At 42.8% G+C, this 15030-nt stretch overlaps 1 protein-coding gene across 1 annotated transcript; it reads right to left on the bottom strand.

Annotated features, from left to right (window-relative positions):
- Positions 1–2664: 2664 nt before the first annotated feature.
- On the bottom strand, positions 2665–13725 carry ZFAND5 (zinc finger AN1-type containing 5). The gene is made up of 6 exons (XM_049647196.1): positions 13643–13725; positions 9129–9288; positions 8586–8697; positions 7854–7957; positions 5313–5438; positions 2665–4314 (listed from the first exon to the last, which is right to left on the bottom strand). Exons 2-6 carry the CDS (start codon positions 9277–9279, stop codon positions 4166–4168), a joined length of 642 nt encoding a protein of 213 aa, XP_049503153.1. The 5' UTR covers positions 9280–9288; positions 13643–13725; the 3' UTR covers positions 2665–4165.
- Positions 13726–15030: the final 1305 nt, after the last annotated feature.

Genomic DNA, 15030 nt, shown 5'->3' on the forward strand with positions numbered 1-15030 from the left:
GCTAAGAATTTCAATTCAACAGTCTTTCCAAGTTCTGGAAATCATTACTCTAAGACATTAAAATTAATAATAGCTCAAGAAAATAAGACAACTTACAGACTGAAGGTATATGCAAATGACACATCTGAAAAAGGACTGTTGTCCAAAATATAGAAAGAACTCTTAAAACTCAACAGTTAAGAGGGGCACGTGGGTGGCTTAGTTGGTTGAGTGTCTTGACTCTTGATTTCAGCTTGGGTCATGATCCCTGGATCATGGGATTGAGCTTTGTGTCGGGCTCTGTGCCGAGCGTGGAGCTTGCCTGAGAATATATATATCTATACACACAAACACATATATATCCGTATGTATAACATATATACGGATATATAAATGTTTATAAAACAGTAAGAAAACCTGATTAAAAAATGGGCCAAAGACCTTAGCAAAGAAGATACACAGATGGCAAATAAGCACACAGAAAGATGCTCCAGTCATGTCATCAGAGAAACACAAATTAATATGAGTTACTACTGCACACCTGTTAGAATGGCCAAAATCAGAACACTGACCAACACCAACTGTTGGTGAAGATGTGGGGCAAAAATCATTCACGCGTTGCTGCTAGGAATGCAAAATGGTACAGCCGCTTTGGAATTTTGGTGGTTTCTTACAAAACTAAACATTCTTACCATACAATCCAGCAATCGCACTTGGTATTTACCCAGAGTTGAAAATTCACGTCCACACAAAATTCGCACACTGGTTTAAAGTGGCTTTATTTGGAATTGCCAAAACTTGGAAGCAACCAAGATTTCCTTCAGTAGGTGAATGGATAAACCATGGCACTTCCAGCCAATGGAATATTATTCAGCACTAGAAAGAAATGAGCTACCTATCAAGCCATGAAAGATGTGGAGGGAACTCGCGGTGTATCACTAAGTCAAAGAAGCCCATCTGAAAGGTTACATACCGCAGAATTCCTACTACGTGACATTCTGGAAAAGGCAAATTAGGGACAGTAAAAAGACAGTAGTTGCCAGGGGTTAGTGAGGGTGAGGAATAGGTACATTTTTAGGGCAGCGAAATGGTCCATATACTACAGTGATGGATACACGTCATCACACTTGTCTAAACCTACACAATGTATACCACCAAGAGTGAACCGTAAACTACGGACTGGGAGGCGATAGCGGCTCAACGTAGGTTTGGCAGTTTTAACAAATATACCGTCCGGGTGGCAGAGGTGACTAGAGGCGGCTATGCACATGTTGGGGGCTGGGGAGAAGGTATATGGGAAATCTCTGTACTTCCAATTTTGCTGTGGATCTAAAGCTGCTCTAAAAAGAGAAATTTTAAAATTTTTTAGCAGGGCATACTATGCGTCAGCCACTATCACCGTCCTCGTTTACTTACAGACGAAACCTGATTCTAGGGTCCATTACCTTCACCACCACGCCATACCACTCAAAATAGGTCTCTGCTTGCAAATTCGCGCCGTGAAAAGTCCACCTCAGAGCCAACCTGAGGCTCTAGTCTTACAGATAAGGCCCTTCGAATAAATCTTATAAAAGGACCAGCCCACGGCCATACATTTAACTATCATGGTCTGTCCTCACAAGACAATTTTGGAGTGGGGGTGTACAGAGCCTATATAAAGAGAAACATGGTATGTTCTTCAGATGCTTAGGATGTCAGTGTACATTCCAAAGTCAAAGCCACTTAAGTCTTGCCTGAAGAATATTCCGGTTTAAATGCAAGTCTAGCTAGAATTGAATCTTCTAGTTGTCTCACACTTACTCTTCTTCTCAATCAACTGATGCTCCTGACAAATCCTCAATCCAAATCTTTCCTAAATACTTCTCACAAAAAATTGTGGAAACATTACCACCATCTTGTGCTGCACAAAGTTACAGAACAACAAAGGGCCCATCACCTTGTCATCTAAGTCTTTATCCCCCAGATACCACTTTGATTTCAAAACCTTAACATTTAAAATTCATCAAGCAAACATTGACAAAGGCAGCACTGAGAGGGGAAGTCTTAAACTTTCGATAAAAATTGTTGGCCCCAGTACTGTACTTTTCACCTCAATTGTGATTCTTCAGTATCTTCACAGTTCAGGATGATCTCATGACTTCCGCCACGTGAAGCACAGGCAGCAGCACCCAAAGAACCATGACAGACCAGTGAACGAGGGCATTTCCGTTGCAGACTCCATCACTGAGAAGTCATGGTTCTGCTTTTAGCTTCGGCTACCCCATGGGCCCAGCTCTGCATTAGAACCACACCCGAAACAGAAACAAAACCATGCCTGTTTCTGTACACAAATGGTTGTGTCACCTTATATAAAGCAAGAAAACGGGCAAGGGAGATAGGTCACAGTTGTGAAAAGTCCATTCCTTTCTCAAGTCCTAAGATTGTTATGATCCTAAAAGGTGCCTATTCATTTCTTCAAAAATAAGCTGCCCACTGTGTACCACACTTGACGTCTCAAAGTTCATCTCAAGGCTCTCACTTAAACATACCATGTTCGGGCGGGGGGGGGGGGGGCAATTAAAAAAATTACAAGGTAGCCATGCAAAGTCTCCATATGCAACTACCAAGTTGGATATGAAACATTTTCTAACTATTCCTCTTTATGGTTTCTACCTGTGGCTTAAGGACCCAATGAACAAGTGGAAGTTTCCCTCTGTACATGGCTTTTATTATTTACATAATACAATATAGCATCGATGCTGAATAGCATGATTATGTGCAATACATAAATATGAACTATCTGTACACATCTGCAGATCTAACTCCGAACTAAGGTACATAAAAATCGAAAGCAAAACCGAATGCTTTAATTAAAGTAAAAACTAGGACTGAACACTGCAATAAATCAGAAGTAGTGCCTCGTGTACATACTTAACTATTTACAGATGAAAACAGGCATTACCACAATACTAATCTAACTATGCTCGTTTATATATAAAAAACACAAGTTTCATACATCACAAAAACCTTCCATTATGACACAGAAGTGATATTACCAGACAAGCATCAGTGAAGTATACTGCCTCTTCTAGTTGTTATTGTACAATGCTGTAGATAATGCAGCCCATGCAATACACCCAAGAACACTAGAGTCCTACACCCAAGTACAATTAATAGGATAACGCAGCCCTCTGCGAGTGGTGCTGGATACCACTAAGAAGTCTACTGCAGCCATGTTGGTTATGATTTTCCATGCAGAAGGTACAGTTACATTAAGAACTGAAGTCTTTAAAAAAGCTTTAAACATTCTTTCTTGAACCAAAACATTCAACAAAAGATGCACACGAAAAATGAACTTTTCAGATACCTTTGCAACTTAAAATTCAGATGCATGTTATTCAATAGAGCTGCGGCATGTAAAAACCAAATGTAGTTTTAATTTCTTCTTGTAGACAAATTAATTCTAGTGCAGTTCTGTGCTACACAACATTTTGAGCAATGAGAGTAATGCAGGCATCTTCTGGTGCAGGCCAGCACAGTAAGCTTCAAAGAGAGCTCAAGCCCCTGTTGGCTTGATGGCTTTACTCATGATAACCAGTTGCGATGTTTACCTTTCACAGAATGTCTTACTTGACAGCTTTTAGGAGACCAATGAGCCAGGCTTACATATGGCACCAAATACTGGTTTCACGGAAAGGTCTGATCCTCTTTATAGCTTTCCTCCTGCTTCCAAAGAACATGTTGTGGAAATTAACAGGGTGAAGTTGGACTATGGAAGAAGTAGACTGCCAGTCCTTTTCTGGTGTACCATTTTTTTAAAAATACAGGCACATAACACTAGCCAAAGATTATACCTTGATTACATTCCCAAAAGGCAGATATGCTGCAAACATGCAGAGATTTCACGGATTATGTTTGGCACGTGGGAACTAAATTTTGTCCCTATCGTCTGTGTATTTCAATTTGCTGTGCAGATTTTCATCCAATTTTATTCAGGGGAGGGCATATACATTTTGTAGGGCTGTATCTATCCATTTCTGCCTGTAACAAACACCCAAACATCCTAAAATTTCAATTATAAGACAGACAAGTGTAAAGTAAAACTCTGGAGAACATCAAAGGAAAATGGCCATGCATCTGCTCTTTAATGTTTTCCTACGATATATTAAAATAAAAACAAAGTTTCAGTCTCTTCACAAGTAGTAATTTATATTCTCTGGATTTTTTCAGCCACAACAACTGGATTCTCTTTTCTGATTTTTGCTGCAGCTTCTGCTTTGTAATCATATGGACAGTTGTGCTTGTCAGAGTAACGGTGAAGTCCACAAAACAAATTTCCACATCGGCAGTCAAACCCTGTACACATAAGAGGAAGTAGAGTCACTTGGGAATTTGCAGTAATTAAAAGGGGGGAAAAAAAAGCCTCAGTCAGTGGAGAAAAAGAACCGGATTTTCATGGTTCTCTGTAACATGAAATTGAGTCTGCCACTTTATTTATTTATTTATTTATTTTTTTTTAAATTTTTTTTCAACGTTTTTTAATTTATTTTTGGGACAGAGAGAGACAGAGCATGAACGGGGAAGGGTCAGAGAGAGAGGGAGACACAGAATCGGAAACAGGCTCCAGGCTCCGAGCCATCAGCCCAGAGCCTGACGCGGGGCTCGAACTCACGGACCGCGGGACCGCGAGATCGTCGCGGGGCTCGAACTCACGGACCGCGAGATCGTGACCTGGCTGAAGTCGGACGCTTAACCGACTGCGCCACCCAGGCGCCCCGAGTCTGCCACTTTAAATTGTGAAACAGCTTTCAATCTCTTTTGACATAGTGAGAAATTAGAATAGCTCTCCCTCCATAAACTCCTGTAGATAGCACAGGGTAGAAATTACACAGGCTCTAAAAGCCAGACTGACCTGGATGCAAATCCTCCTCCTCCTCCATATAAACAGGATAACGTTTTCTCAAGTGAAAACTAGGGAAAAGAGAACCAGAGGGTTCTGGAATTTACAGGGAACAGTTAAGAAGTATTCTAATACTTTGTGCCTGGCTCAAAGATGGTGTTCACTGTTTGGGTCAACTACCTTCTCCTCAGGAGAACAAAGAAAAGACTCGAAAGCGATGAATTTTTATCAGTTCAGTAAAGCAGAGTAACTCACAAGGCCTGAAGGTAATAAAAGGTTCCAGAGGATTAGAGACACAAGTGCAAATCAAACCCAACTTCTCCCACTCTGGAAACTTTCTGTTCCTGAAAGTCGGGCATTTTGTTGTAGGTGTTAGGACCGACCAGTCCCTTAAGGGAGCTCCCTGTTAAAGCCTACCAACAAAATATACGTTGTCTTCTATGTTCTCTAATACCTGTAAGGCCAACTTTCTTTCTGCACATAAAACATCTGTTCTTCTTTGGTTTGGGCAACTCAGGAGCTTTTTCTTCACTTTGAGAAGTACTAGGCTGAGAAACGGATGGACTGGGCTGAGTGACAACTGAAAAACAAGGGTGAAAATGAGATAACTGTTAAGAGTTCACTGGCTGACAATTACTTAAGTCACAAAAAGAAAACATTTAAGAGAAGCAGGAAGATTCTTAGTGAAAATATTCATGAAGCCTTTCTTAAAAACATGTGCTTTAAACAGAATCTTCTACTTCAGTATCAGAACTTTCAAATCTGACAATTTCTTGCCAACCAACATACACTTGGCTTCTCTAAATTTTGTAAAATGATTACTCCACTCAAATTCCTTTAAACTGACTCTTAACAGCTAGTCCTAGGGAATAAACTCCTAAGTTTTAAAGACCTGGGAGATGCTGGTCACATGCCCAGTTTTTCCAAATTGCAATTGCCTAAATGCAAACTTCTTAATTAGGGCAGTTTACATTCATTATTACTCAGTACATAAAGTTGCCAACCGCCAAAAAATTCATTTTGGTTTTACACTGATAGACAAAAGACTGAATACATAAATTTAGCAATTTCAGTAAGTAAAACCCTTATCGTTAAGCCCTAATTAACTTCAGATCCTAAAATTTCACAATTATTTTGCCATTTTAACACGGGCTTTATATGGTCACATGCAGAAAATCTGAATAGTCCTTAAACTTTTTGAAAGATCAGCAAACAATCTTTAGGACAATATAAGTACTTGTGAAGTTTTGACTATTAAGGATTCCACAGGCAAATCAAGAATTTTTAAAGCACAGCTTTTATTTGCTTTGCAGTACTTCTCTAAAATGGGTACAGAATTTAGACAATGAGAGATAATGATCTACTTTTAAGAAGTCCGTGTTTCTCCTTAAAGTTTTAGTTCACATGACATCAATAAAATTTGTCAACATGAAGATAAAATTGCAGTTCAGCACATTAGAGCTCACCATTACCACTAGTTACTTAAAACAAAAATACCAAATTAGTTCTCCTTTTATAGAATTCAATTAGACCAGAAGCACAGTTTTAATATTAATCCAAACCCCAAGAATAGCAAATTATTGTATGCAATGCTAAGATTACTGCTTAAATAGGCCAGCACCAATGCTATAAGCATAAATCCAAACTCTAGAGCAAGCTGATAGGTTTCATGACAGCTTACTCTAAAATTCTCTGTAAATACATAACTCATTTGCATTAATAATATATTTAGTCAGACTAATAGCCTATTATAGACTAACAGAATAATACTCTACCTACTACTCATTCCTAATAATCTACTATGACAACCTAATAGTTTCTCCTGATGCTATGATGGTAAAGAAAAATGTACGGGAACAGTTTGGGGGAGGGGTATGTGTGACAGCCATTTCCTTGGCTACATCAGAAGACTGAGTAGTGGTTCCTGGGACATACAGGGACAAATGGGAGTTAAGAAGGGGGAAATGACTCAGTAAAGGCAAAGAGGAACAAACTACAGAACCTATTAAGAAATAATAAATGCAGAGACTAGGTACAGATCTAAACCAAAAGAGTACCGTTCCCAGGTCAGAGTAATTTTGTTTATAAAAGCCCACAAACACCTAATTTGGCCGGCTTTTTCAGAAAGATTGAACTCCTTTGAAAATACCAAATATGGATTCACCTGCTGAACTGCAGAGTTTTTACTTAACTTTATAAATTAAGATTGCTATAGTTCACATAAGCTTTGCTATGTGATGTTAGCAAAAGCAAGCCTCCAAAGCAGATCACATACCCACAGATGTTATTTCCTCACAATAAAGTTTTATATTGTGTTCAGTCAACACTGTACCAGGAGACAATGAACTGAGTAAATGAATGATGTGCCCTATAGAGTACAGAGCTATCTGTTTTAGGGCCCAGCACAGGTAATTCAAACAAGTCCATCTCTCAATGTGACAGCACTTCTGACTGTGCTCTACAGAAGCAGAGACTCAAAGGCACTCAGTGAAAAAAATGCCTTTCCATATTGAGTTTTGAGCTCTTGTTTTTTCAACTCCTAGACTTTTCAACTTGAAAGCTTCTTTCAGTGTTCAATATGTTGTCTTAAATATTTTCTACAACACTGAGGATACCAAGACTGAGTGTTGCTTTTGATTATAAAACGTTCTTCATGGCTTTGAAATTTAATCTAATTTCTTCTGTTTATGAATAACACTTTCTTTAGTGATTTAGAGATCTTTGAAATATAATGGCAAACGACCTTTTAAGTTCATTACATTCTTAATATTTCCAGTTCCCAGATTATAAATTTATGGTGTGAGTTTAAGAAGAAAGAAGAGTAAAGAATGACTATTTTACACCCAAGGGACTTGAGAGAGAGTGGTTCTTCCTTGGCCTATATTTTACAGCTCTCTCTCCAATTTAACCTTCGATGGGAAGGAACTCCTCTCCCACCAACTCTTTCTTGTACTACCAAATCCAGAACGGAACTAGTATTAAACAAAAAGCATACCTGGCTCTGACACCTCTGTTTTCGGGGTAGTTATTTTGTCCTCTCTTGAAATGCTCATTTCTGTCATTTGCTGAGTTACAGGCAAGGCAGCCACAGGCACATTTCTATTTGAGTTCAAGCAAACATTTTTAAAGATGTTAAGGGTACTTCTTTGTGAGACAGTAAGTTGTCACTTCAACTTTAAAGTACGTACTATTTCCAACATGATCAAATGGAACTAAATAATCTAAAAACTTAAAAGAATATTGGATGCCCAGCACACACGGTTGAGAATAAAGAAAGCGATCTGATAAATGGCTCATCAATTCAAGGCTGCATATGTGTATAGGTTACGAGGTCCTATTATAGCCAACTGGGAACTTTTAGCTGTGCCTGTAATTTAAGGGCAAAAGGGGCAGTTTGCCAAAATGTCTTGTGTAGCATTACAATACAGTCTGCAGAGCCATACTCTACAATCACTTAACCTCAATTATAATACAAGCACAGCATTCTCAATACAGCATCTTTGAGAGTACCACGGAGTGTTAGGATATACGTCTTTATTCAGTGACCTGTAAGACCATGTAGTAAAAGATCCCAGAATCCCAGAATGTGCAACACAAGCAAAGCCAAGGGCATCAGATCCATTAACATCCTTAGCGTATATAGACATTCATAATTAGAATGGTATGGGGAGCACCCATGTATTTCCTTGTTGTATTATGATAAAAAGCCTGAAGTGGTCAATCTTACCTTGATTTTTCAGATGTGCTGCCAGCAGCACCTTCACAGTTGTTTAAACTAGTGTCTGCTCTCTGTACAGATGCAGAATCTGAGGTAGGACTGTTGGAACCACTAGCTGTTCCTATTTAAAAAAAGGATTTGTAAGAAACAGCAAGACTACCAACACTCAGTAGCAAGACTCTTAATAAGTAACAAATACTTGCATTTAATTAGGTTAGTGATTTAAGCACTTTCACTGTACTGCTGAATCCTACAATTAAGTGAGTATCCAAACAAAAACATGTATGGAAAAGTCACATCCAGTGAACATAAGTATGAAACAAAACCTCAAAAAGGAAAATAAAAAAGCTAGAAGATGCTTGTAGATGGTCATTCATTCCTGATGTTGTCATGCCAAGGACGTGGGCTGGGCTGCTGCTTTAATTTCAAGCTTTTCTCAGGAATTCTCTTCTCGGGCTCTCAGCATTGATTCTCATAGTCTTAGGCCCCAATTCTTGGTTCTATATTTTCTGTCCACCAGTTCTTCAAATGGGTTTTTCCTTGGAAACTTACCCATTGGGCTCATTCTGCCACTATTTTGCTGCCTCTGAAGATGTTCTTTGTAGCAAACGGAACACATTCCATTTGTCCTAGGATTCCCATAAAAGCCACATCCTGTACTACACAGCATGGGCCCTGGGGTCTGGTTAGTCTCCTGAGCCATATTTTTCTGCTATAAACAAAACAAAAACAAAATTTTAGAAATTAGCATGTTACCAAATAAAATCACTAAATTAGTATGACAGCCACCAGCATACCTTTGTTATTTCTAAACACCAAGTCTATTTCTAACAAAGGCCCTAATTACGTTAATCATTAAAAAGAGTAGGACAAGAAAACTATGAATATTTTGTTGCCTTTATAAAACAAAGGGCATTAAAGAAATTGTCTTTTTAACTTGATAAACAATGAACTGTAGGGACTTCACATTCTTTAGGACAAAAAAAATGCTATCATTAAACATTAAAATGCATTACTCCACCTATCACTATGATCTTTGTTTCAATTTCTGAAAAGGTCACTCTGCCAGATGTCAGAATTACATTTAAATCAGTTTGGACAATTGTCATCTTAAAGTCACTTTCTGATTTCTGCACTACAGGCAGACCATATCAAATGAGATTTTTACTTCTCTGGCTAAAAATCTATAAAATGGAACTTGCCAATGAAAAAAAAATCTACAATAATCACAATTAAGTACCAACTCTTGATATGTACTAGTGGTTCTTTAAGCTGGCCGTACACTGGATGTAGCTATAAAGCTTTCTTAAAATATCTTATAAGATGATGGGCCTCACTAGTAATTCAACAATTCTGCCATGGGACAGAATTTTAAAAACTTTTAAAAACGCAACACCTTTACAGAACACTGAAGAGAGCTGATAGATCATCTGGCCTTTCCTGCTGCCTTGGCACTAACAAGTGAAGCTCTTTAAGAATTTAGGGGTCAGCTGCTCATGCAATTCCTTTTAAGTTCTGCATTTGAGGTGTGAAATCTGGGTTTGAATACTTTAAAGGCAGTGCCTAGTAACTTGCAAAAGCACAAATTATCAGCTATAGATTTCTCCAGCCAAAGGCTCTCTTAAAGCTTTTCACGAGTGCTTGCCTTCCTCACGTCAGAAAACGAAACCTTTGAAAGCTCAATTTCAATATGGCAAAGCCAAGCAATATGAACACACGACCTTCAGTAGTCATTAATATTTAATGCTAGGTTACCAGAAAGAACTTCGCACAGCTAGCCTACCTTGCTTTTCCAGAAGCCTTGTTAAAATTAGAACAGATATAGTAACGTTATGCTAAATTTAGTAAATTTTTGAGTTTTAAGTGAAAACACACATTAAGAAAAATTTAAACTGTAGAAAGTTTCCATGTCACCTTAAAATATGTATGTACGTACAAAAACATATTTGAGAGCATTTTATTAAAGGGAGATTGTGTGCTATAACTTGTGGTCATGGTCATTTAAATGTGTCTTAACATTGATAACGGAAGTTAAGTTACTTATTTGTTAAGTTATGAACATTTCAAATTAAGTGCAGGAAAGTCCTTCATTCAAGCTAGAGCTGGTCTAGAATTTCATATGGCTTTTTCCAACTAACACACACTAGAATACACTCTTTAGTGAGTTACTAAAAACAATGTTTTAGCAAGTTATTTAATACTTTTTACCAAAATTACAAAAAGGGGAGAAGAGGGCTAACCAAATTTGACCTGGCCAGAATCCTGCCACTATTTCCTCCACAGTTAAATGATAGTACTCTTTCCTTTCGTTAGCAAAAAGAAATATCTGAAGCTTGAAAATACTTCAGGCCAATCAAGCTTATGTGGAGGGTGTCGGAGAACCACAGCTTACTTCAAACACTACTAATTTAGTTGACATGGTCTCTTTAAATAGTAAGTGGAATTTAGCTAACTCATTTTGGAGCAGGGCAGTGTAAACATTTCAACATCACTTAGGTTTATTAATAAACATTTTCAGCTGGGCTTAAAAAATTTTTAATATGTGCAAAAATGCTTCAAATAATAAATTATGTCTTTACTTGCACCGCCCCCCCCCCCACGTAGTATGTGGGAATCTGCCCTATGCAAAAAGTTCATTCCTTGAAGCCAGCTTAAGAATTATGCTAGCTCACAGGTGCTATACTAACTTCCAGTGGCTCTTGTGACAGTGGCTTTATAATGGCGACCAGGCCTAAATTTAAGCATCAACCTTAAAGTTAAGCATCAACCTTAGTTAATTCAATTCTTTAAAATCTTTTCTTTTACATAAAAAAAGGAGGGGGAAAGGAATCTCAATGATTTTACCCACTTCGACTGGCAACTTGCAAAGTATTCCACCTTCCCTTCTTCAGAAAACACAACTACTTTCAATTCACTATAAATAGCCTGCAACTGAGACACAAGAGACACCAGGACATTAGTCTTCCACGTAGCTTCCCATTTTGTAGATTTCCCCCCCCTAGAAAGCGAGCTTTTAAACGCCATCACATGTGCAAAGCTTGCCTTAATATTTCTCAGAAGCTTAGATCACATGGGCGGGAGCTTCAGCCTGTCACAAGGCTGCAATGTGACAGGCTGAGCTGGATGGAGGCTCTCACATAAAGCCTAGTCAACAGGGGCCTCTGAAATCAGCTTCTATTTATATCTTAGAGCCTGCCAACTCCTACACAACCCCAAGAACTAAGGATGCTGCGTTTATATATCTAATATAATAAGGAAACAAAACAAAAAGATGCCATTAAGGCTGCTATTTTTTTTTTTTTTTTGGTAATGTAGACAGGGCTAGTGAACAATCTCAAATTCAACAAAAAGATGCATCATTAATCACTCGTGAAGCCAAAATGGTCAGGGTTGTTTATAAAAACCAAGCACAGTACAGAGAGCACCGAGGCAGAAAGAATCCTCATGTTTAAATCCTCCTGCTTAGCAGCAATTTGGGGCGGGAGAGGGCAGTTTGCCATTAAGTGCCGTTTCCCTTCTGCTTGGCAACATTTCAGAAAAATACAATACCATTACTATTTAGTACCTTTAAAGTTTTGTTGTTAGAAACTTGTGCATCCCTGTGCCAGCTCTATCAAGCACAGGGAAAATGTTTATTTTTATAGTTTGAATAGCTGAAATGTATATTTTTAGTTTGTGGCTTCCCCTAACTTCTAGTTTAAAGAAAACCAAAACCTGTAGCAGAAAAACTCTCCAGCCTCAAATATGAATAATAATTGAAAAAAAACGACATTTTACACCTATGGAATTTAGTTTTCAGATGCACATGTTAGAAGATGTTAATGCCTACTCACCCTGAGCTGAGACCTGAGTTCTAGTATCTAATCTACTTCTAACTAAGCCAGTGACCTTGGGCAAGTCCTTACTCTCCTGATCTCCGTTCTCTCTTTGCCAAAATGAGATTACTGTGATTTTTAAAGGCTCCTTTCCAGGCTTAATATCTGGCCCGAGACAGAAAATAGGGGAGAAGTACAGTAAATTCTTTGTTGGGGAAACATTAAAAAAAAAAAAAAAAAACTTGTAAGATAAAATTGCAATATTCTCACCCATGAAGTTCTGAAATTCTACTTAAAAAAAAATAAATAAATAAGGAATGAAATTTTATTTTATTTTTAAGTCTGTAAATGACCTGAACTCCAGGTTTAAAACTAGGGGCTCTGTGACCTATATACGCTACTTTACCCTCATGTCCTTAGACTAGATTCTTAGGAGGCATGCAACAAATAAACACGGGCCTTTCCTGAAAACACGGCTCCACCGGAGTGCGTGGAAAGCGAGCAAGAAATGCATGTTCACCAGCTTAAATGCACGAAACAAAGGGGAAGGTGCTCCATTTCCTTCATGAAAGGGATCTTGGGCGACAAACGCAGCGACGCTGGCAAAACTAAAACACGACGACGAACGAGTCCCCCTCACCCACGTTCCAGCGGATTTCCGAACAAGTCCGGGTCCCACCGGGCCCCCATCCCTCCCCCCAGGCCCCTCTCTAAGCCGAGGCCTTGCTCAGGAAAGCCCAGCAGGGCCTTCTCCAAAAATCACTGAGTCATGCAGAACAGCAGCTCCGCAGGCCAGGCCGGCCCCGCGCCGACCCCCGACCTCGACCGGCTCCTCCGAGGCGGCGGCGGCGAACCGGGGCGGCCGGGAGGAGGGGGAGGGTGTGCGGCGAGCAGGGGGCCGGGGGCGCGGCCGCCGCCACGGCCCCTTTGTCTCTCCGGGTCCGGCTGCCCACGCCGGGCGCCGCGCCGAAGGCGGCCGGGACGGACGCGAGGGAGGCCCGGAACCCACACGCCGGGCATTGTTCTCCGGGCCGTGCGGGTGCAGGCGGGCCGGGGGCGCGGGGTGCCGGACCCCGGGCCACGACGACCGGATGACGCCTCCGTCTTTGTGCTTCCTGAGCTGGAGGGCGGGCTCCCCTCCCCCGGAGGCCGCCAGCCGCGGCCCGCTCGAGCTCCGCCGGAGCCCCCCACTGCCCTCCCCCGGCCCGGCACGAGCAGCCGGGCGCCCTCCCCCAGCTCCGCACCACTCACCCTGCGGGGGGCAGGAGGGCAGGAGCCGGGCTCGCGCGCGACGCCGGCGCGGTGAGGCCGGGCCCGGGCCTCCGGGAGGGGCGAGCCGGGCGCCCCGGAGCGGCCGCCTCGGGCCGGGAGCGGGTCGGAAGCGGAGGTGGCGCTGCCGCCGCCGCGGGGTCCTCCTTTGTTCCTGCAGCGGCACTGAGCGTGGCCGGGACACGCCGGAGCCCGGGAAGTGGGAGGAGAGAAGCGAGGAGGGGGGACAGAGGAGGAGGCGGAGGGAGGACCGGAGGCCGCGGCGGCTAACGCTGCTCGCGGCACTCGCCCGTCGTCACCTCACGCCTCCACCGGCGGCGGGCTGGGCCGACTCCGAGGGCGACCGGGACGCGAGCAGGGAGGCCTGGGCGCCGCGAGGGCCCGCCGGCGGTGCTCTGCGTCGCCTCAGCTACGGCCGGGAAGTTGCGCGGCTGCCGGGAAGGGAGCGAGCCCCAAGTCCAGACGCACACAGGTCCGCGCTCCGGCCGACTGACGCTCTCTCTCCGCCCGGCACTCGGGCAGCGAGGGAAAGAGGGAGGAGGGGCGGGGTCTGTGCGTCAGCGAAAACCCCGACGGCGGCGGCGGCGGGGAGCGCGGTGACGTCGCGAGCCCGACGCCCCGCCCCCTCGGGCCCTGTTCCCGAGTCCAGGAGGCGGGGTCAAGTCCGGCCCTGCTGCCGTCGCGCGGAGCCGAGTCACTGGCGCGGCTGTCGGCCCCAGGGTGGGGCTGGAAGGAGCGAGTCCTGTGGAGAATACGTTTCTATTTTTAACCCGATTGTCCGCCCTCAGCCTTCCTCCTTCCGATTTTCTCGCTCAAGCCCGCTTCTCGCCATCAGAGTTCTCACGCTTTGTCTCCAGCCCTTGGCAGACATTTCCCTGTCCTCCTTACTCCCCTAACGGTCGCTCCCCACGTCGCCCAGGAGTTAGAAGGATTCGTTTCGAGAAAAGGAAACTAACTTCTCGCCTGTTTAAGAAGCCGCCCCTGACCCGTTCCCCCGTACCCCCTTTCGGTTCTAAAGTCCAGCTAGAACGTGGCCCGGGCGCCGCCAGGAAGCAGCGGCGCAGGCGGCGCTCGCTCGCCCCAAGGTCACGGGTGGTTGTGCAGAGTCGGGAAACGCTCGGCCGACTGGCTGCCAGTCCGGCCCCCGCGGCCCTGGCGTCGCTGTTCGGAACAAACTGTTTTGGCCAGCCTGTAAAATCCCTGGAAATCGACTATTCCAGTAAGGCGTCGTGAACTAGGAAAGCACCAAATGTTCTGCTCAAGATGTGGAGTTAAGGGACAAAAACACGCCAGACCTGAGGCGGGAGAGACCAGAAAGAGGAGACGTTGCGGGGGGGGGGGGGGGGGGGGGGGGGGGGGGGGGGGGGGGG

Source organism: Panthera uncia, chromosome D4, assembly GCF_023721935.1.
Source record: "Panthera uncia isolate 11264 chromosome D4, Puncia_PCG_1.0, whole genome shotgun sequence".
NCBI classification, from domain to species: domain Eukaryota; kingdom Metazoa; phylum Chordata; class Mammalia; order Carnivora; family Felidae; genus Panthera; species Panthera uncia.